The 22,639-nt window shown below is 36.8% G+C and overlaps 1 protein-coding gene across 1 annotated transcript in view; it reads left to right on the top strand.

Annotated features, from left to right (window-relative positions):
* The window catches only part of LOC104661772 (short-chain dehydrogenase/reductase family 16C member 6), a 28,757-nt gene extending 6,361 nt beyond the window's left edge, over positions 1–22,396 (top strand). Inside the window, exons 4-7 of the mRNA XM_030937976.1 lie at positions 7,298–7,397; positions 8,195–8,339; positions 19,048–19,173; positions 20,697–22,396. Of these exons, the coding sequence (XP_030793836.1) occupies positions 7,298–7,397; positions 8,195–8,339; positions 19,048–19,173; positions 20,697–20,823 (498 nt within the window). The 3' untranslated portion in view covers positions 20,824–22,396. The remainder of the gene's footprint in view (positions 1–7,297; positions 7,398–8,194; positions 8,340–19,047; positions 19,174–20,696) is intronic.
* The last annotated feature ends 243 nt before the right edge of the window (positions 22,397–22,639 follow it).

Raw genomic sequence — 22,639 nt, 5'->3', positions numbered from 1 at the left:
TTCTCTATAAACATACCATTTGGGGATTTTCCATTGAAAGATGTGGGGTCTCAATCCTTGCAGGGTTTATCTGCTGTGCTTTTCCTGATCTTGTTTTATTCCAAATTATCAGAGTAATTTCCTTCCCTCTACCCTCTGCAGTTTGTTCTCAAGACTTATTAGGCTGTTCAGAAATCTTCCCACCTAAATACAAACTGAGAGTGACAGCAATTATACAAGAGAGATTTAATTTGGCCATGAGTGCAAAAGGAGCTTGTGCAGAGACAGGGGCTATTTTTAGTGTGGTGGTTTATGGGCATGCAGGACTGGGCATTCTAATACAGGAATTAAGGGTGGGATGGATCACAATCACCACCATTTATTGAGTACCTGCAGCCATGATGCCTTTTTCATTCTCATTTTACAAATAAGGAAACTGAGGCCCAAAGTATTTAAATGAATTCCCCAAGGTCAGGAAACTGGTAAATGGTGACCCATGCTTACAGAAGGAAGAAGTGTGGAGGAGGGAAAAATTACAGAAAGAGAATGAGTGAATTCATGACTCAGGAGTGTCTTTCCTGAGGCCTGGAGTGGTTTATACAATGTTGCCCAGTAGGGCTGTCTTTGATGGGGGAAATGCCCTTCATCTGTGCTTCCCAATATGACAGCCTCTAGTCATCTGTGGCTACTGAGTACTGGAAATGTGGTTAATGGGATTGAGGCACTAAACTTTTAACTTTATATCATATAATCTATTTAAATGCATGTTTATTTATTTATTGAGACAGAGTCTCACTGTTTTGCCCAGGCTGGAGTACAGTGGCACAATCTCAGCTCACTGCAATTTCTATCTCCTGGATTCAAGTGATTCTTCTGCCTCAGCCTCCTGAGTAGCTGGGACTACAGGTGCCCACCATCACGCCCAGCTAATTTTTGTGTTTTTAGAAGAGATGGGATTTCACCATGTCGGCCAGGCTGGTCTCGAACTCCTGACCTCAGGTACTCCGCCTGCCTTGGCCTCTCTAAGTGCTGGGATTACAGCTGTGAGCCACCATACCCAGTCTTAAATGCATATTTAAATAGCCACACATGCCTAGAGGCTACTTCCTTGGTTAGTGCAACTCTAGAAAGTGGGTTGAGGCTAAAGGAGAGAGGAGTTACCAGAGATGTTTTCACTAAGAGGGTTCATACTTGATGCTGCCAGGGGATGAACAGGGATCAGTGGCAAATGGGGCCTGTGGGAGGAACAGGTGCTGAAACCAGGGTCTTGGGAGACATGGGAAAGTGGGGACAGGTATGGCCCCAGTCCTCTGTGTCTCCGAAAATAGGACCTTGGAATGGGCTTCCTTTACGTGTCACCTGATTCCTCGCTCTTTCCATGCTACTCTTTTATACCACTCTCCGTGGAACTCAGAACTATATCCTTGGTCTTCTTCCTTGGTCACCGAAAAGTTAATGGGAACCCCCACTAACCTATTTTAACCAATATTCCTTGAGCACTTACCACAGTGCTTGCCATATAATATAATTCCCAGAAACATTTGTGAAAACCATTGATTTCCTTCCCTGTACTACCTTACCCCAAATATTTCCTTCAGAAAGGGGAAACGTCATCTTACTAAATGGAGCTAGGGTGCATTCATTCCAATCACATCACAAATCTAGAAATCATCCTGATTCCTCCCTTTCCCTCACCCCACATCTTTGGCTGTCCCTGCACAACTTGCCCAAGTCCATGTCTCTCCCTTCTGCCGCCAGCCCCTAGATCAAGCCATCCTCCACTCTCACCAACAGCTCCTCAGGGCCTTCCACCCTCAACACTTTTGCCTTCTAACCCATCTTTATATGGAAGCAAGATGATCTTTTCAACAGGTTAATCAAATAATCATCTCACTCCACAGCTCAAAAATATTGAGACTTCCAAATGCACTTAGAATAATATACAGTTGCCTGTCATGGCCTCCCTTATCTGTCCCTCACCTCTCATTCTCTCTACTTTCTGCTAACTTTCTACATGCCAAGGTTCCTGATTAAACTCCAGAGAACATCAAGCTCTTTCTCATCTGAGCGTTTTTGCACAAGCTGTTCTCTCTCCAACAGGAATATTCTTTCTCCTGACTCACACAGTAGCCCCTTCTCATTCTTCAGGCTTCATGTAGCCTCTGAACTTGTATCTTTATGTTGTGTGTGTGCTCTGTTGTTTGCCTTGAATCAGCTCTACAGGTGCTAAGAGCTATTAATAAACACACATAAGCCTTCTGGTTGTGTGTCAGCAAGCCTAGAGACAGATGATACTGAGCAACCACTGAAACCAGAAAATCAACTTCCATCTGAAGATGATGGAAAGACTCTTGATTCATCTCAAGAATTAGAGAGCTTTTTAAAATTTTGTTCTACTGCTCTTACTAGCTCATCTATTCCAAGGCTGTGAAACCAAGCCCAAGAAATATGTCTCCACCAGGTGCTGCCTGCAGTACTTCTAGGGAGAAATTGTACTGCCGTTCTTCTAGTAAGAGATTTGCTTTTTTATCTTGAGGTCTCTCAAACCTGTCAAGGCTACTGGTTTGCCAGGAAGTGACCTCCCTTACTACCTGTAAGGCTGGAAGGGGACCTATGACCCATAAAGCAGGTATCAGTTCAATTTCCTAAGGAGACAGCTGGTTCAATATATGAACAACAACCATCATCCCTAAAGAATAGGCTTGTCATACATGATTAAATTAAACTTATTCTTAAATGGGGCACACCTGTGCTCTGGTTGCATTATCAAGCTATTCATTATATCCTGGAAAAAGAAGGCCTGGCTCTTACTGAACAGGTACAAATAGGCACATCACCATGAAAGATGAAGGATCTCAGTAAGCCATTGCAATAGAATCTACCCACTGCCTTCAGTAGGTTTGTGCACAAGGGCAATTAATAGCTCTCATATTATCTGTAAAATGAGCTTGATTGTATATGAATGTACAATGATTAGAATAAGTTAAATTTCATTCCACACATTTTTCTAAGCTTAACCTATTGTGAAAACATTTGTCCGAATTTCAAGTACTAAAATTATTATCATCCTTACATTCCTTCGAATCTTCACTTAGTTTATAATCTAAACCAAGATCCTCATAAGATATTTTTCCCTGAATTAAGATAGCATTCAAAAAGTTGCGTTCCACTTTGCATTAGCTTCCTGAAGAGAGAACTGGAAACACATCAAGAAAGAAAAGGGGCTTGCTCACATGCCCATCAGAAAATAGAACTTTGACCACATGAAATTTCCCTCACTGATGCTGTGACCCAGACATATACCATTAATTCTGTTCTGCCTGATGCTGGTCAGGGCCTGCTTTCACATAGCCATCTGCTCCTGGACTAAACAGGTTCTATGGACCTGGCTCAGCCCCAGACGTGACCTTGCAGGGGCCTTCTCACTGTGGCAATGTCAGCCTACACTGCGAAGCCCATTCCAATGAGTCAATCCTTGGCACGGTCCAGGCCACACTGCAACTCTGAGTGTGTCCTTCTGGGCTGTCTTAACAGGCACAGTTTCCAGTTTGTATTACTAGAAGCCTCCAGGAAAGAAAAGGAAGACTAGAAATTACCTACTGATGACGAAACTGAATGGCTCTAGTTAATTCATTTCAAAAACCAAAAATACCAAATTAAGAAAATAGAAACTGCTATTGGGATGTAAGACACAATTATTTCATAAGAATTTGGTTACTTATTATAGCAAGAGCACTGACAAATCCTCAGGGTCTTTCTAACTGCCCTGGCAAGTGTGCAATCTCTGGGTAAATATATTTGTATTAATAAATTCATCCAAGAAAAGGTTGAGTTTCCTTTTGGAGTTGACAATTTTTCCCCATATTTTCTCAGGGCAGGTCCTAAATAGGGTTCAGCTAATTAGGAAATGTGGAGCATACCCAATATACCTCATTTTCTCTAGCAACCCTGCTGCTAATTGCTGTGTTATGAAATCAGGCCAAGGGAACAGACAATGGGTGATTTGGTCACCTAAGAAGTACCAAAGATGACTCTGAATGCAAAAACACCTCTATAGATTTATTTTTCTAAACAAAAACTATGGAATAGCTGTAATTGGCTGCCTTAAGAGTCAGAGTGACAATAGTTTTGTTTTGATTTTTAAATACACCTAACAGCACATCACAGTACAATTATTAAGGGATTTTAGATCTTTCAGATGTGGCAAATTTTTGGCTATTTGATTTAACAAAAAGTTAATTAGGGCTCAAGTGCTCAGAGTAAGAATATTTTGACAAGATAAGAATCCGTGCTCTCTGGGCAGACTACACAAAGGTAAAAAATAACCTTCCAATACCTCTTATTTACAACAGACTGGAATATTCCAAGAGATTTTAAGCTACCAGGTCCATCATCTTTATCATACTTGTTTCTTTTGTTCATTAACTTTAATATGCTCTTATATGTGTGTATGAGCTTAAACACACACAAAAACTGTATCACTATGTACCTATATCATTTTTAGCTTTCAATGATCACTTTAAAACATAAATAACTTTATCATATTAAAAGTTAAGGTGTGTACTACATTGAATTTACTATCTCAATTGAAGCTTTACAAAAAAAAACAAGTCAAAGTGGTGCTGAGTGACTCAATACCTTTTCTCTGTGAATTTTAATTTTTTTAATTGTATTGATAACCAAAAATTTCTCATAAATTTATGCAACTTAATATTATCTTAAAATATTCAAGCCATTTAAGTTACACTACAGAGCAATACAATCACTGGAGATATTAAAAGCTTGTCAAAGGGACAACATTGAAAAATTATAAAAGGCAATGCAAGTGCAGTAACTAAGAAAAAGCAACCTGCAACAGTAAAGTTCAAAAACATCAATCTTTATTTGACAGTAAAGTCATCATTCATTGTAGCACAATTTAACTGTATGCATATCTGTATTCTTTATAACCAGAAATGTTTTGTGGAAACAAAGATAATCTGTCTGACCCATAAACCAGCGTTGAAAAATTTAGAAAGGGTATTAATTTGACTTTTCCATGAAAAAAAAAAAAACAAGTCTTACATAAATGCATTAAAATGAAATCGAGCAAATCTGATGTTTTTTTTCATTATATCCCACATGTGATAAAATCAGGAAATCCTAATTAACAGGATATAGCTGTTTATCAAACAAAATCCTGATAAACAGCATATAGCTGTTTGTCAAACAAATCTGATTTGTTCACAGATTTACTTTGATTAGGAGTAATGTACAAATCTAGATCCATATGTAATTTTCTACTAATTTCTCAGGCACTAAAAACATTTCACAAAAGGTAAAATACATTTTTGGCAACTAATTGCTGACTCAACACTTCCTTTACTCCTTTTTCTTTCCTTTAATAATAGATACACAGCTAGTGAGCACTAGTTATGGGTCCCTATGAGCAATTCGTCTTCTAGAATGTCCTAAAAAAGTGCTCCACTGGTACATAGGGCTGCAAATTCAAACAGACCTTTGTCATTACCTACTACTTTTCCCTCTAGGAGGGAGAACTTTTCTCAACTGAACACACAAGAAGCTAGCCGCAAATTCAGCCACAGCCAAAAGTAAACACACATACAGAGACATTTGCAGAGAAAAAAAGTTAATAGAGAAAGGCAAACAAAACTGAATTCCTAGGCCAGGCACAGTGGCTCATGCCTGTAATCCCCGCACTTTGGGATGCTGAGGCGAGTGGATCACTTGAGCCCAAGAGTTCAAGACCAGCCTGACCAACATGGCGAAATCCCATCTCTGCAAAAACTACAAAACAAACCAGGCATGGTGGTGCGTGCCTGTAATCCCAGCTACTGGGGAGGCTGAGTCATAAGAATGGTTTTAACCTGGGAGGCAGAGGTTGCAGTGAGCTGAGATCACACCACTGCACTCCAGCCTGGGTGACAGAGAGAGACTCTGTCTCAAAAACCAAAACTCCTAAAAGTGGCTACATCCCTGTGAACAGGTGACTTCCCACCCTCATCATTTTTTTTTTTTTTTTTAATTTCACCAGTGTTCAGCTGTATCACAAACTATTGTAGGCCACTGCTTTCTCTCCCTTACTCTGGGGAGTTTCACTGTCCTCAGCCATGGGATTTCTTATAAAGGTAGCCCTGACACTCACCTTCAATCTATTTCTCAGTTTCATTTTCTTGAAAGTTTCATAAACTTTTAGATATCAATAGTGGTGCCACTGCTGGGCCTCTGTACCTAGGCTTCCTGTCCTTAAACCTAACTGGGTCTACCAGACAGTCACTGAGATGTTCTCTGGGCCTCTGGCCAGATCTTTCATACCTTTGTGTTGAAAGACAATAACCAGCTCTTGTCATTTCTAACTAGTCTACAGTCATGACTGATGCAACAAGAATTTAATTTTTGAAAGACAAAAATGTTACAACTATAAGACACAGATGTATAAATTGCCACCGCACTTGGATAGGAAATGTCATAAGAGGCCAATTGTTCACATCTAAGCAGAAACTTGTCAATTAGTTCAGCAGCTCTAGGACAAGGTTACTGAGATAAAGAATATCTCAAAAACAAATGTGTCACTCTTTGATCCAGTGTCTCCTCTCTGTTCTACTGGTCCCTTGTAGGTGAGCACATCTTGGCACTCTCTAAAACTATAAATACCAAATTCTGACAATGTTAACATTGCAATCTCATAGAAACAGATTATGAGCATTGTAAAGGTTAGGTTGAAATCATTGATGAGAAAACCAGTAGAATAACACAACCAACAAGATAATGATATTAGAAACGTGGATTTACACAGTGAATGAGAAAAGGAGTGCTGAAATAAGAATAGATCTAAGATGTGGTAGTGCTTTACTTACCTGGGTGTGTTTAGCTTGCACTGAAATTCACTTTTCCTTAAACAATTCTTCCCATTCTGCCAAACCATCAGGGCAAGGGCAAATCTTGTTTAGGGTAAAGCCAGGAAGGTAAATGCAATTAAATTTTAATATGAATTGCTAAAAACTACACGGAAAAGTTCAGCTTACCAGAAAACTAGGTTTTAAGACTTTTAGCCAACCACAAATATAAAATGTTCATTTGATTCAATTAGTACAGTTTACCTCAAAAGAAAAAGAAATCAAATAATATAGATTAGTACATAATAACCTCTAATCTCATTGAAAACAATGACTATATGGTACTTACTTTTCTACTGCCACAGAATTTAACACATTATGGTGTTAAATAAGTATGTGTTAAATTAGTCAATTCATCAAATACTTATGAAGCAAATATAGTAATGAATGAAATATTGACAAAATGCATTTATACCTTCCAGACTTGTAAGGCCTTCCTTCCTGCCATGATTAAAGCTAACCATGGTCACCTGGTTTGTATTTCAAGTGTAGCAGGAGTATTTGGTATTAATGGACTATCAGGTGAGTACTTTGTTTCACCACGTGTCACAGAACTCAGAAATTAGGACTCTTCCAAGATAGATAGAAGCTCTTCCTGCACCACGGGGAAATCTCTGAAATAGGTGACTCTATTTATAATGCCAGCATTCTCTTCTATTTCCAGAAGGACATATATTCTCTTAAAAAAACAAAAAACAAACAAACAAAAAACCGGAATATGCCTATTGGCTTTGGTCTTCTTGGGTTAGGAAACACTGATATGATTTCCATTTTTTGTTGGATATAGAGTGTGGAGATGTAAGAGTGGAGTGTGGAGATGTAGGAGTGGAGTGTTTGGCCACATAAATTGACTCTGACAGAATGCTTTGTCCCCAAGGACAAGCCAGAGAAAGGGGAAGGAGATTCCTTTTTTTTTTTTTTTTTTTTTTTTTTTTTTTTTTTTTTTGAGAGGGAGTTTGGCTCTGTCACCCAGGCTGGAGTACTGTGGCATGATCTCGGCTCACTGCAAGCTCCACCTCCGGGGTTCATGCCATTCTCCTGCCTCAGCCTCCCGAGTAGCTGGGACTACAGGCGCCCGCCACCACGCTCGGCTAATTTTTTGTATTTTTAGTAGAGATGGGGTTTCACCGTGTTAGCCAGGATGGTCTCGATCTCCTGACCTTGTGATCCGCCTGCCTCGGCCTCCCATAGTGCTGGGATTACAGGCGTGAGCCACTGTACCCAGGGAGATTCAATTTTTAAATGTAAGAGTTAATTCAAATTTTAAGATAATTCCAATTGTCAAGCTCTATTACTAATAGTTCCTCGCTTTGTTTCAGATTATTCTGCAAGTAAATTTGCAGCCTTTGGCTTTGCTGAATCTCTCTTTTTGGAATTAACTATGGTAAAGAAAACTGAAGTTAAAACCACCATCGTGTGCCCACACTTCATCAACACTGGAATGTTTGAAGGCTGTACAAGCAAGTAAGTTAACTCCTAAAGTAATCTTTGCTCTTATAATAATCTTCCACTGTATGTCATCGTCTGATGATTTTGAAGTTTTGAAATATGGAGAGTAAAACAAAAGAAACAATGAGAATGACTAATTTAGTAAAAGAAAATTTCAATATGTATGATATTTATAAATTTATTCAATTTAAAGACAATAATATAGTTGTGAGGTTTATGATTTAGTAAAACTTTAAACCTAAAGTACTAATCAGTATATTAAAATGTAACAGAGAAATTAATATTGAGAACTTTGAAAATATTTAGCATTGTAGTATTGAGAAGATAATTTTTTCCTAAAGAGAATACAAAGGTATAAATAACCTCAGAAATAAAATATTTTGTAAAATTGATTAATATATAGGGGGAAGTATTGCAGAGTGACATTTTGCTATGAAGGTTAAATTTATCTAGAACAGTTCAAACTAGGATGCAAATATAATATGAGAACTTTTACATAGAGAGCCAGTCAGTGAGTATATTGGAAAGTATAAACTGGATATGAGGACAAGCATAGTTATTACAATAATTAAAAAAGAGACTGACACAATCCAAATGACATGCATCAGCTGTATTTGTGGGACATGGAGACAGCCAACAGAAAGCCTGGCTTAGAGGCAATCAAACTATTTAGAGTCTAGTGAAGCTTTAAAATTAAATAGAAAGTTCCAAAACAAGTGGTCAAGAGTTAACAGAATGTATAGGGGAAAGCTCTCCCCAAAGAGACATCTATTAAGCTGGTCAAAATTAGCAAAGACAATCATTCAAAATTTCTGGAGATTTGCCGGGCGCAGTCGTTCATGCCTGTAATCCCAGCACTTTGGGAGGCCAAGGTGGGCAGATAACCTGAGGTCAGGAGTTAGAGACCAGCCTAGCCAACATGGTGAAACCCTGTCTCTACTAAAAATACAAAAATTAGCCAGGTATGGGAGTGGCGCACGTCTGTAATCCCAGCTATTCGGGGGGCTGAGGCATGAGTATCGCTTTAATCCAGGAGGTGGAGGTTGCAGTGATCCAAGATCACACTACTGCACTCCAGCCTGAGTGACAGAGCAAGATTCTCAAAAAATAAATAAATAAAATCTCTGGAGATTGATCAAAGGGGATGCAAAAAATCGAGAAGCATTTGTTGAATAAACTCTATGGAAATTCAGTAAGAACACTAAAAGACCACAGCTCTGGGGCTTGGGACAATCCCTCTTGCCTTTTGGGATAATGGTTTCAGCAGACTTGACAACAAAGTGACAGTTCTTTCACTCTTCCTGGGGGTGAAACTGCTATTCTGGGTGGTTTGACAGCCATTGGAACATTGGCAAATCCCATTTTTAACAGCTCCATGCAGGAGAAGGCCTATATTGTGTGAATAACCTCAGCCAGACAGTGCTTGATCATCTTATGAAGGGAAGATCCAGAAAGGGACTGTTGGTGAAGAAGGCAGTTCTTCTTCACAGAACAGCTCCTTGTTGTGACAGAACGGCTCCACTAAGCTCAGCAGTCAAGTAGCAAGTTCCATCTTCCCCAGATTCCTAAGGCAGGATACTTGTTTTAGGTAGATTTCCCAGGCAATGAGTATTAGCAGATCCCATTATCCCAGGCTCTAGGCTGTGGAAGATCCATACAGGGTAGTGGCAACAGCTGGTTGGCAGAATGGTTCCTGTCATCTCTACCTCCAACCCTTACATCCTGATTGATAAAGACAATTTGGGTAAAGTAGCCATGGAAGAGTAAGTTTTATATTACCCTTATCTCCTGCTCCATAGCACAGAGTAACCAGGTGCCAGGTGAATGTCAAGGTCTTCCTCAAAGACTGGTATCTCTCTGCTTCTGCCATAGGGTCTGACTTCAATTGGGTAAGACCATGAACCAGAATACAAAAAGAACAGGACAACCAGCTAGCAAATTGTGGAGGTTAAGAGGCGGGTGTGATAGTAGAAGCAGACCAGCCAAAGCTTGACTAAGAGACGAGCAAAAGAGGCAGTAAAAGATTGTCTGGCTAAAACCACAGTCATCTCTGACAATCAGGAAGATAGTGTGCATGCCCAAGATTGTATCCTCTGAGGAATGACACCAAAACTACACATTGACTGTAGAAGAGGGAGATAGACTTCACTGAACTAGTACAGCCAAAGTCACTAAATAAATAAACAAGCCAACAACCATAACAAAAAGCCCTATGGGAGAGTATTATCCAGAGTTCCCAAAATATATTATCTGTAATGTCTACTTTTTAACAAAAAATTATGAGCTATTCAAAGAAACAGGAAGGTATGACCAACATAGAAGCAAAAACATAGGTAACAGAAATTGCTTTTAAGGGAGCTCAGATGTTGGACTCAGGAAAGAAACTTTAGAAAGCTATTATACATATATTCAAAGATCTAAAAGAATTCTTGTTTGAAAAATGAAAAAAGGTATTATGACAATGTCTCATCAAATTTCAACAGATTGAAAGTATAAAGAAAAACAAATGTAAATTAGAAGTGAAAAAGATATGATGGACAATGTCTCAACAAATTTCAATAAATAGATAGTAAACAGAAAAAAATGTAAATTTAGAAGCAGAAAAGAAAAATAACTGAAAAGATAGATTCACAAGAGCAGTTCAAGAGTAGATTTGAGTTGGCTGAAAAAAGAATGAGTAAACTTGAAGACATACAGATACAGCTTATGTAATCAGAAGAAAAGAGAGAAAATAAAATGAAGAAAAAAATAGCTTCAGAGAAATCTGGGACACTGTTAAACAAATAAATACATATGTGAAGAGAGTAACATTAAAAGAATATACAGAGATGCTGGGCGTGGTGGCTCGCTCCTGTAATCCCAGCACTTTGGGAGGCTAAGGCTCACTTGAGCTCAGGGGTTTGAGACCAGCCTTGCAAATATGGTGAAATCCCATCTCTACTAAAAATATCAAAAAAAAAAAAAAATTAGCTTGGCATGGTGGCATGCACCTATAGTCCCAGCTACTTAGGAGGCTGAAGCAGGAGAATCACTTGAACCTGGGAGGTGGAGGTTGCAGTGAGCCAAGATCAGGCCACTACGCTCCAGCCCGGGCAAGAGAGCAAGACTCTATCAAAGAAAAAAAAAAAAGAATATACAGAGAAAGGAGCAGAAAAAATATTCAAAGAAGCAAGGGCTAAAAACTTCCTAAAGTTGATAAAAAACATTAATTTACATATTTAAGAAACTCAGTGAACTCCAAGTAGGGTAGACACAAAGGGTTCCACATCCAGACATATCACAGTCAAAATGTTAAAAGATGCAAACAAACCTATATCTTGAAACTAGCAAAAGGAAAAAAAAAAAAGTCCCATCATATACAAAGGAACCCAAACGTGATTAATGGCTGACACCTCAACAGAAATAATGAAAGCTAAGAGGCAGTGCGATAACATATTCAAAGTACTGGGGGGAAAATTATGCACCAAGAATCCTGTATCCAGCAAAAGTCTCTTTCAAAAATGAAAGCAAAAGGAAGGCAAACCGAAACAGAGAATTTATTGCTTAGCATACCGCCTCACAAGAAATATTAATGGAAATTCTTCAGAATAAAAACAAGTGACTCCTGAGAGTAATCTGAATCCACATGAAATAAAGTGACAGTAAAGATGACAAAGTAGGTAATTTTTAAAAGACAGTTCAAATGCCTATTTCTTTTCCTTTCTTCTCTTCATTGATTATAAATACAATTGTATAAATAAAATGCACATAATAGTTTTATTTGGCCTACCACATATAGAAATGTAATATTTTTTACAATAACAGTACAAAGGACATAAGTGGGGACAAAATTATACTGTAGTACATAAATGACACCAGATGGTAACTCAAATCCACAGGAAGAGATGAAGAGAACCAGAAATGAGGGAGGTTGATATGACAAAATCCATAAATATATACTTGTTCTCCTTCATTCTCTCAGCTTCTTTAAAACATAAAACTTACAAAGTAATAACTACAATAATGTGTTTATAACACATATAGACATGTATAGCAACAATAGCACAAAAGTGGGAGAGGCATTACAGCTATATAGGAGTAAAGTTCCTATATCTCACTGGAATTAAGAGAGTATAAATCTGAAATTGGTTCTGACAGGTAAAGATGCATATTATATGCCCCAGGAAAAAAAAAAAAAACGTAATTTTAAAAATTATCGGCTAGGCACAATGGCTCATGCCTGCAATCCCAACACATTGGGAGACTGAGGCAAGCGGATTGCTTGACCCCAGGAGTTGAGACCAGCCTGGGCAACATGGTAAGACTTTGTCTCTAATACATATTTATTAGGCGTGGTGCTGCATGCCTGTAGTCCCAGCTACTCAGGAGGCTGAAGTGAGAGAATGGCTTCAGCCCTGGAGGTCCAGGGTGTAATGAACAGTGATTGTGCCACTATACACCAGCCTGAGCAACAGAACGAAACTCCATCTCAGAAGAAAATTATTAAAGGATGCTCCTGTGATCAAAGGGCATAGAGAATTATAAACTAAGTATGCTTAATAGACATCTATAGAATTCTCCACCAAACAACAGCAGAATGCACATTCATCTCAAGCACACATAACACATTCTCTGGGATAGACTATATGCTGAGCCATAAAACAACCATCAATAAATTTCAAAGGAATGAAATCATACAAAGTATGTTCTCCAGACGAAATGAAATTAGAAATGAAAAACAGAAGAAAATTTGAGAAATTTACAAATACGTGGAAATGTGACATAGAACTTACATAGTATGACTAAAGCAGTGCTTAGGGGAAATTTTATTTTAAAATATAAAACATCTTAAATAAACAAACTAATCTGCCACCTTAAGAAGCTATAAAAAAGAGCACACTAAATTCAAATCAAGCATAAGTAATAATTGTAGCAGAAATAAATGAAATAGAGAGTGGAAAACTAGAGAAAAATCAATGAAACCAACAACCTTAATGATCAACAAAATTAACAACACTTTAGTTAGACTGACAAAGAAAGAAAAAACAGAGAAGTCTCAAACTACTAAAATCAGGAATAAAAACGAGGACCCCACTACTGGTAACATTGCAGAAAGGAAAAGGACCATAAGGAAATACTACGAAAAATTATGTACCAAGAAACTAGATAACGTAGATGAAATGGAATAATTTCTAGGGAGACACAAGCTAACAAAACTGACTCACGAAGGAAAAAACATCTGAATAGACTTAAAGATATTAAATTAGTAATCTAAAAAAAAAATCCCACAAGAAAAATCCCAGATCCAGAGTGCTTCATGGGAAATTCTATAAAACTTTTTAAGAAAAATAGCTACCAATATTTCAAAAACCTCCAAAAAAATACAAGAGGACTGACCACTTCCCAACTCACTCTATGAGGGCAGGACGACCTTGATACTAAAACTACACAGAGACATCACAAGAAAATAAAACCAAAGATCAATACCTGTTATGAACATAAACACAAAAATCCTCAATAAAATACCAGCAAATTGAATCCAGCAACCTATCACATTAATACATCATGATTAAATAGGATTTATCCTGGGAATGTAAGATTGGGTTAATATTTAAAGAGAATTTAATACAGTATATCATATCAGTAGAACAAAGAACAAAAGCTGCATGATCATGTCAAAACACACAGAAAAAGCATTAGATAAAATCTAGCACGCTTTCAAGATAAAAACACTAAGAAAGTAGAAATAAAAGGGAACTTCCATGACTTGATAAGCGGCATCTATGAAAAAGCCACAGCTAACATGATGTTTAATGCTGAAAGATTGGATGCTTTCCCCCCAAGATCAAGAACAAGACAAGGCTATCCAAATTCACCACTCTGATTTAACTACTGTTCAATAGAACATTTAGACAAAATATAAAACAAAAGATATTCGGATTGGAAAAAAGGAGCAAAACTATCTTTATTCTCAGATGACATGATCTTGTATATAGAAAATCCTGAAGAATACATATGCACATACACACACACACACACACACATAATTATATCTACAAAATGAATTCAGCAAAGGATCAATATTCAAAATCAATGCACTAAACTCATTTGTATTTCCATACATCTGAAATGAATAATCTAAAAATGAAATTAGTAAAACAAGTCAATTTAACAATAGCATCAAAAATAATAAAATACTTAGGAATAATTTAACGAAAAAAGCACAAAACTTATCCTATGAAAATTACAAAACATCTTCAACAGAGATTAAAGAAGACTTAAATAACAATAAATCCCATGTTCACGGATTGGAAGACTTAATATTGTTAAAACACAATACTCCCCAAACTGATCTACAGATTGAATGCGATTCCTATCAAAATTCTAGCTGTCTTTCTTGCATGCATTGAAAAGTGGATTCTAAAATTTATGTGGAAATGCAAGGTACTCAGAAAGCCAAAGCCATCTTGAAAAAGAATAAGAAAATTGGATGGAATCACACTTCCCTATTTCAAAACTTACTATAAAACTATACTAATCAAGACAGTGTCAAACTTTCTTAAGGATAGACATGTATAGATCAATAGAATAGAACAAAGAGTCCAGAAATAGGCTCTTACATTTTTGCTCAACTGCTTTTCAACAAGGGTGTCAAGACAATTCAGTGGAGAAATAATACTCTTTTTAACAAATAGTGCTGGGACAACTTGATAGCCATATGCAAAATAATGAAGTTGAACCTCAACCCCTACATCATATACAAAAATTAACTCAAAATAAATCAAAAAGCTAGGAGTAATAGATAAAATCATAAAACTCTTAAAGAAAAATGACGTGAATTTCCATGGCCTGGAATTAAGCAATGGTTTGTTAGCTATGACATCAAAATACAAGCAACAACAGAAGATAAATAAACTGGATTCATCAAAATTAAGTACTCTTGTGCCTCAAAGGACATCGATAAAGTAAAAATACAACTCAAAGAATGAGAAAAGATTTTTGCAAATCTTAGAGCTAATAAGGGACTTGTGTCCAGAATATATAAATAATTCTTAATGACTCAACAATTTTTAAAAGCCCAACTTTTAAGAATGGCAAAAGATCTGAACAGATATTTCTTCAAAAAAAGATGGCCAGGTGCAGTGGCCTCTAATCCCACTTTGGGAAGCTTAGGTGGGTGGATCACCTGAGGTCAGGAGTTCGAGACTAGCCTGGCCAACATAGTGAAACCCCATTTGTACTAAAAATTAAAAAGTCAGCCAGGTGTGGTGGTGCATGCCTGTAATCCCAGCTACTCAGGAGGCTGGGGCATGAGAATCACTTGAACCTGGGAGGAGGAGGTTGCAATGAGCCGAGATTGTACCACTGCACTCCAGTCTGGGCTAGAGTGAGAATCCATTAAAAAAAAAAAAAAAAAAAAAAAAGATGTAAGTGGTCGGTGGTCAATGTGTACATAAAATGATATTCACCATCATCAATCATCAGGGAAATGCAAATCAAAAGCACAATGAAAAAGTACTTCAAACACCCTAAGATGGCTAAACTCAAATAGACAGATAATAACAAGTGTTGATGAGAATGTGGAGAAACTGGAATCCTCATACATTGCTGATGGAATTATGAAATGGTCCAGCCACATTGGAAAACAGTTTGACAGTTCTTCAAAAAGGCAAACAATAAGTTACCATATTTGAACTCCTAGCCATATACCTAAGAGAAATGAAAATGAAATATTTTATACAAATGTTCATAGCAGCAACATCCAAATTGTGAAAACAACCCAAATGTTCATCAAGTGATGAATGAATGAATAAACAAAATGTGGTATATTGATACAACTAAATATTATTCAACCATAAAAAGCAATGAAATTTGATACATGCTACCACATAAATGTACCTTGATAACGTTATTTTAAGTAGAAGAAGCCAGACACAAAAAACCACATACTGTATGATTCCATTTATATGAAATATCCAGAAGAGGCAAATCTACAAAGACAGAAAGTAGACTATTGATTGCCAGGGACTGAAGGAAAGGACAAGGAGAAAATGACTGCTAATGTGAACGAAGTTTTTTGGGGGAGTGATGAAAATATTCTAGAATTAGATAGTGATGAACAATTTCCTGAATATACTAAAAATCACTACATTTTATGCTTTAAGAGAGTGAATTTTATGGTATATGAATTATTTCTCAATAAAGCTGTTATTTAAAAACAATGAATAACTTCACATTAACTTGGAAGGCACAATAAAAAAGACAGACAATAACAGTGTTGTGAGGATATGGACAAATTGGAACCCTTGCACATTGCTGGTGCTACTGTAAATTGGTGCAACTGTTTTGGAAAATACTTTGACAGTTCCTCAAAATGTTAAACATAGAATTAACACATGGCCTAGCAATTCCACTCCTAGGTATATGTCCAAGAGAAATGAAAACACATGTCCCCACAAAAAACTTGTACACAAATGTTTATGCAGCATTATTCATAACAGCTAAAAGGTAAAAACAATCCAAATATCCATCAACTGATGAATGGTTAACCAAAGTGTGTCATATTTATGTGATAGAATATATGTGATGCAAGAATTCAACAAAAATTAACGAAAGCATTCTGTGAAAAGTGATTGATTATATGGAGCTTATAACAAAAAGTAATGTATATTTTATTAGTAGTAGTAAATCACGTACTATACATGTTTTATGTCGGCAGCATTGATAATAAACCTATGTATATACACATATGTAGTTATAGCTAATGTAAGTATACTCTACATGTGTTTTTAAGCTATTTAGTTTGTTTCTAACATTATTATTAAAGCAATATTAGTAAGAATTGTTAATATGTGACTAAGTCTTATTAAAAGCTAAAGTGTTAAGATCACAGAAAGATGACCAGCCAGGATAAGGGGGCATGGTAGCCAGAGAAGTCAGTGACGTTAAGTGATAACTTTTATAAAATTGTTGTCCTTGGATAAACAAACGTAAAAAAAGAAGTCTCCAGAAAAAGAAAGATACACAATCCTAAAATGGTAGAGAATTAAACAATGATCTGTAGATTCTATTTTTAAATAAGCATTAGAGCCCTTTAGGCTATAGTTCTGGAAAACTTTTAGGAGAATAAAATACAAAGACTGTCAACATTCAATTGTGGAAAATTGATCAGATTCCCAAAATCAGCTGAGATAAACAGAATTTTTGAGGGGAGTGTGGTTCAACTAATTAAGCAGAATAATTTAAAAGTATAAAATGTCAAAGTAATAACTTATGTGATATTTATTTACATTCTGATCCATTTCAACTATTGATTTTACAAACATCTATTTCTGCTTAATGTTGTAACTGACCTACTTAAACTGATACATCACACATGTTCAAGAGATCTTTTTTTTTTTTTTTTTTGGTAAGATAATATTTGCTATATTGCTTCTTTTTTTTTTTTTTTTTTTTTTTTTTTGAGATGAAGTCTTGCTCTGTCACCCAGGCTGGAGTGCAGTGAGGCAATCTCTGCTCACTGCAACCTCCACCTCCTGGGTTCAAGTGATTCTCCTGCCTCAGCCTCCCAAGTAGCTGGGATTAAAGGCATGGGCCACATGGGCCACCACACCCAGTTAATTTTTGTATTTTTCGTAGAGATGGGGTTTCACCATGTTGGCCAGGCTGGTCTGAACTCCTGACCTCAGGTGATCCATCCGCCTCAGCCTCACACTCCCAAGTGCCGGTATTAGCAATTGGGCTGCGCCTAGCTGTAATTTTGCTTCTTAATAGGATACAACTATGGGATATTTGGGAGGAACAGAGAGGGAAGAAAGAAGCGAAAAATCTAAAAGCTAATCCCAGTGCTTTGGGAGGCTGAGGCAGGCGGATGACGAGGTCAGGAGATCAAGACCACCCTGGATAATACGGTGAAACCCTGTCTCTACTAAAAATTAAAAAAAAATTTTTAAAAAAATTAGCCGGGTGTGGTGGCGGGCGCCTGTAGTCCCAGCTACTCAAGAGGCTGAGGCAGGAGAATGGCGTGAACCCGGGAGGCGGAGATTGCAGTGAGCTGAGATTGTGCCACTGCACTCCAGCCTGGGTGACAGAGTGAGACTCCTCTCAAAAAAAAAAAAAAAAAAAAAAATCTAAAAGCAATCACTTTCATATGTTTAGACCATCACACAGCAGAAAATCAACAAAAGCAGGAAGTTTACTGCAGGAAATTAAATATATTGGCATTAGTCCTATTACTGATCATAAGAGAAAACACAAGGCAATTCCTAAGATTTGCATTTTGTTTGACTAGATTTTGTTTGTTTGTTTTATTATTATTATTATTCATTATTATTATTTTTAGATGGAGTCTCACCCTGTTGCCCAGGCTGGAGTGCAGGGGCACAATTTCGGCTCACTGCAAACTCTGCCTCCCGGGTTCAAGAGATTCTCCTGCCTCAGCCTCCGGAGTAGCTAGGATTACAGGCGCCCACCATCACACCCGGCTAATTTTTGTACTTTTAGTGGAGATGCCGTTTCTCCATGTTGGCCAGACTGGTCTAGAACTCCTGACCTCAGGTGATCCAGCCACCTCGGCCTCCGAAAGTGCTGGGATTACAGGTGTGAGCCACTGCGCCTGGCCTTTGTTTGACTGTTTACAGCTGTATGTTATAGTTCCATATCTGAAATTTCATAATCAATGCCCTATGATAACAACAAAAAGATACCAGTCTGATAATATCACTATTTGTTATTGTTATTCCAGGTATCCGTTTCTGTTACCAATACTGGAGCAGGAGTATGTGGCCAAAAAAATTGTAAATGCTATTTTAGAGGAACAAGTTTATTTAATGATGCCCAAATTTGTATATATCATATTGATTCTTAAACAGTAAGTTAATAATGACCTCACTATCATTCTGGTTATTGTGAACAAATTGTCCAATCACTGCTACCTCTTTTGCATATGAAGCTACTTTATATATTTATTTAATGGTAAGAGGAAGAACCTTAATAGTGCAAAAACAACTTACCGGATTATTGCTGTGTCTTGGTTGCTTCAGACACTGATTAAATTTAACAATTATTTAGGTCTTGCAAAACACACATTTTTTGTTTCAACACAAACAAGTAACAAATTATTTGGGGTTTTTTGTTTGTTTTTTATGTTTTTGGTTTTGGTCAACTATTTAGTTTGATTAGTGTAGAGCTCTACTTTGAAAACAAGGGACAAAAAACCACAAGTATGTTGCCAGAAAAATATTAAGGGCATTTTACAATTTCTTCATTTTATTTTGCGAAATAGCTCTGGCAACTTCATGCAAGGTCCATGCTATGAGTTCCAGGTATTTGTTAATGGATTCCACCCAGTTCCACATTTAGCATTTATGGGGTGACTACTACATGCTAGCTACTGTGCTGATAGCTTTGTGTGAGTTTTATCAATTTAGGAAACCTGAGGTTTAAAGACAGTAATTTTTGCAGGGTTAAACAACTAATAATATGTGCTGCAACTAAGTTTCAAACTGAAGTTTCCAATTTGATTACAGAGCTTAAGGTCTTACCCTCAAGAAATACTACTCCTTTGCTGTAAGTAGTAGCAGAGTAGAAAGCACAAGCAGAGATTCACTATTACAAAATTATGTTACTGATAAATACAGTACTTTCTTTACTATTTATATCTATTCAACGTATTTCCTATTTATCCTTAGCTGACCTGATTGCTTAGCTAAGTCAAAGTCCCACATTGTACATTCCATCACATCTGTCCCTAGTTTTTGGCACACTCATCACACCTGTGGTTACTTGCTACCTTGCATGATCCCTAAGAATAGAAAATATTGTCTGAATTGTTTCCTGCCCCTTGCCGCAGCCTAGGACAATACCTAATGTGTAATTAGCATGCCATAAATACTTGCCACATCGAGTTGAATTGAGCATAACTGAGCTGAAGATACAGCCTCTAGCCTCAAGGAACTAAAATAATGATTCTTCATCTTGGGTGCACATTGTAATCACCCAGGGAACATTTAAAACTACAGATTCCTGGGCCCTGCCCTCCAGAGATTCTGCTTAAATGGCCCGGTTTTTTTCTAGTTTTTGCTACCTTTTGTTAGCCTAGTAAATAAGGATATATGTACTCTTTCCACAGAACTCAGGGGTGTGATACAGGGCTAAATTGCGGCCTGAGCAATGGGGCTTTTCAAGGCTCTAGTGATTCCAAGGTGCAGCCAGGGTCGAGAGCCATTGGCCTTGAGGATAGTGATGGTACTTGGGAGTGACACAGCACTTTTCTCTTCCGTCCTCCCATTAAGTGACACTTTGAACTTTGTATAATTTGCAGTTACTCTTTGCAAAGTAGTTTATTTGACTCCTCTCAAAGGATCATAATTTTTTCCTCTGCTTTTCTTCTAGAATAATATCTACAAAAATGTTGATGGCCCTTGGTGAGTACCTTGGAGTGGACACTGCCATGGTTTCTTTCAAAGGGAGAAAGAAAGCAAATGAACTTCAGACTGAAACTGAAGGGAAACACCAATAGCTCAAGCCTCAAACATGGGAATCAAAGTGTTACAAGGATAAACTATTTGCAATTCCTCCTAATGCTTAAAGGACTGCAGTCTACCAAGGATTACTGAAGCTTTCAAAAGTGTCAGTTGTGTTTTCTGGACATAGTTTACACACCAATTATTTTTCTAAGCATTCAAGTTATCTGTCCAGTTTTCCTTATCGTTTTTTAGCTTTATAAATGAGGACATTACAGTCTTTTCAATGGACTTTGAACATAATATGTTTATAAAACCATATTAATGCAAGTTGACCCTAATTTAATTTTAAAATAGATCATATATAATACCTTTGGAAGAGAGATAATTATAAATAATGACCTTATAAGTCAGTTTTTTTATTTTGACAATTTTTCAACATCAGCTTTAAAGATACATATCAGTTTCATAATTAAGGAAAATAATGTTTGCCTCACAAAGTAAAGGCATATTTGTGTTGCCTTTTCATTCCTAGTAGATGTTCATCTCAAGGCTCTTAGTGGGATTGAACCTGAATATTTGATAAAATACATTTGTAACTTATCATTTTTGTTTGCATCTGAATATATCAAACTCTTAGCTCTTTTACTCCACTAAAAAAAGTACACATTAGAATTATATACACTATTGGTTTGAAAATGAAACATTTTCATACTTAATTCAACAAAATGCTATATTAACTGATGTAGTTGAATACATGACATAGTATCCTCATGAGAAATGGGCACAGCATGTGCCAGCTATGTGGCCAACATTCCTAACAATCTCACCTCTGGGCTTGGAATAGTTCTTGAGCTGTAATCACTATACAATAGTGTAGCTTTATCTCCATTGGGCTCCAGACCTACTGAGCAATGGTAACACCAAAAACTGAAAATTTCAAGTAAATTAAAGTATATATTCAGTTGACCAAAAAGTGAGCACTCATTTTATCAGATCTATCCTAGTATTTGGGACATAATATGTCTATGTTCATGCAAATAAAAAGTATAATTTAACTTGAGATGAAAAAAAGTGAGAAAAAAATTTAATACAGAAATAAAATAAAACATTCCAAACAAGCAATTTGTAAGAAAATGAAACTTATCTTTTAACAGGTTTGTGAGTAAAGCCCTTCTAAAATTTTGATATCTCTCTGCCTTCTTAAATGGAGTATTCAAAGCACAGTTTAACTTTTCTTTAATGCTGCAGGAGCATTAACATATTTTTACCTAGCTCAATTGACAACCAGCAGTGGTTTTTGAAGGGCCATTTATTTCTAAATAAACTGATCCACAACCCCTCACTCAGGTGTAGGAAGACTTGACATATCAGCTTTTGCTTCACTCAGCCAAGAATGTATCCTGCTACTTGCAAAGCTGAATCTATGAGATGTACTTCTATCAGCATGCCTAATATGTCTATGTATTTATGTGTTGTGTACACAATGTTTCAGTACCACTTTAAAAAGCTCTAATTAATTGGCTTAAGAAAATAAAAGCACTTTAATCAAATACTTTATGTTGGAAAAAGAAAAGACTGGTCAAATGCTTTTTCAAGTTTATGCAACTTAACTGAAATCTTTAATAAATAAACTAGCTTTAAGATTACTGTAAAGTATAATAATATTAGAAAATGTCTTAAGAATTGCCAGCATACATTTTTGTTTGCATTTATTAATTAAGCTATTTCATACTTATCCCTGCTAAATACTATAAGGTGTCAAAATTTGGCATAGGGGTTACAAAACTATAAACACAGCTCAAGGCAGAATGATCTTTGCTGTGTAATATTTAATAAATAAGACATTGATATTAATTTAATAAAAATAGC

This window comes from Rhinopithecus roxellana, chromosome 9, assembly GCF_007565055.1.
Source record: "Rhinopithecus roxellana isolate Shanxi Qingling chromosome 9, ASM756505v1, whole genome shotgun sequence".
Lineage (NCBI taxonomy): Eukaryota > Metazoa > Chordata > Mammalia > Primates > Cercopithecidae > Rhinopithecus > Rhinopithecus roxellana.
The sequence above is the reverse complement of the archived record's forward strand: the minus strand, read 5'-3'. Positions and strand labels throughout refer to the sequence as shown.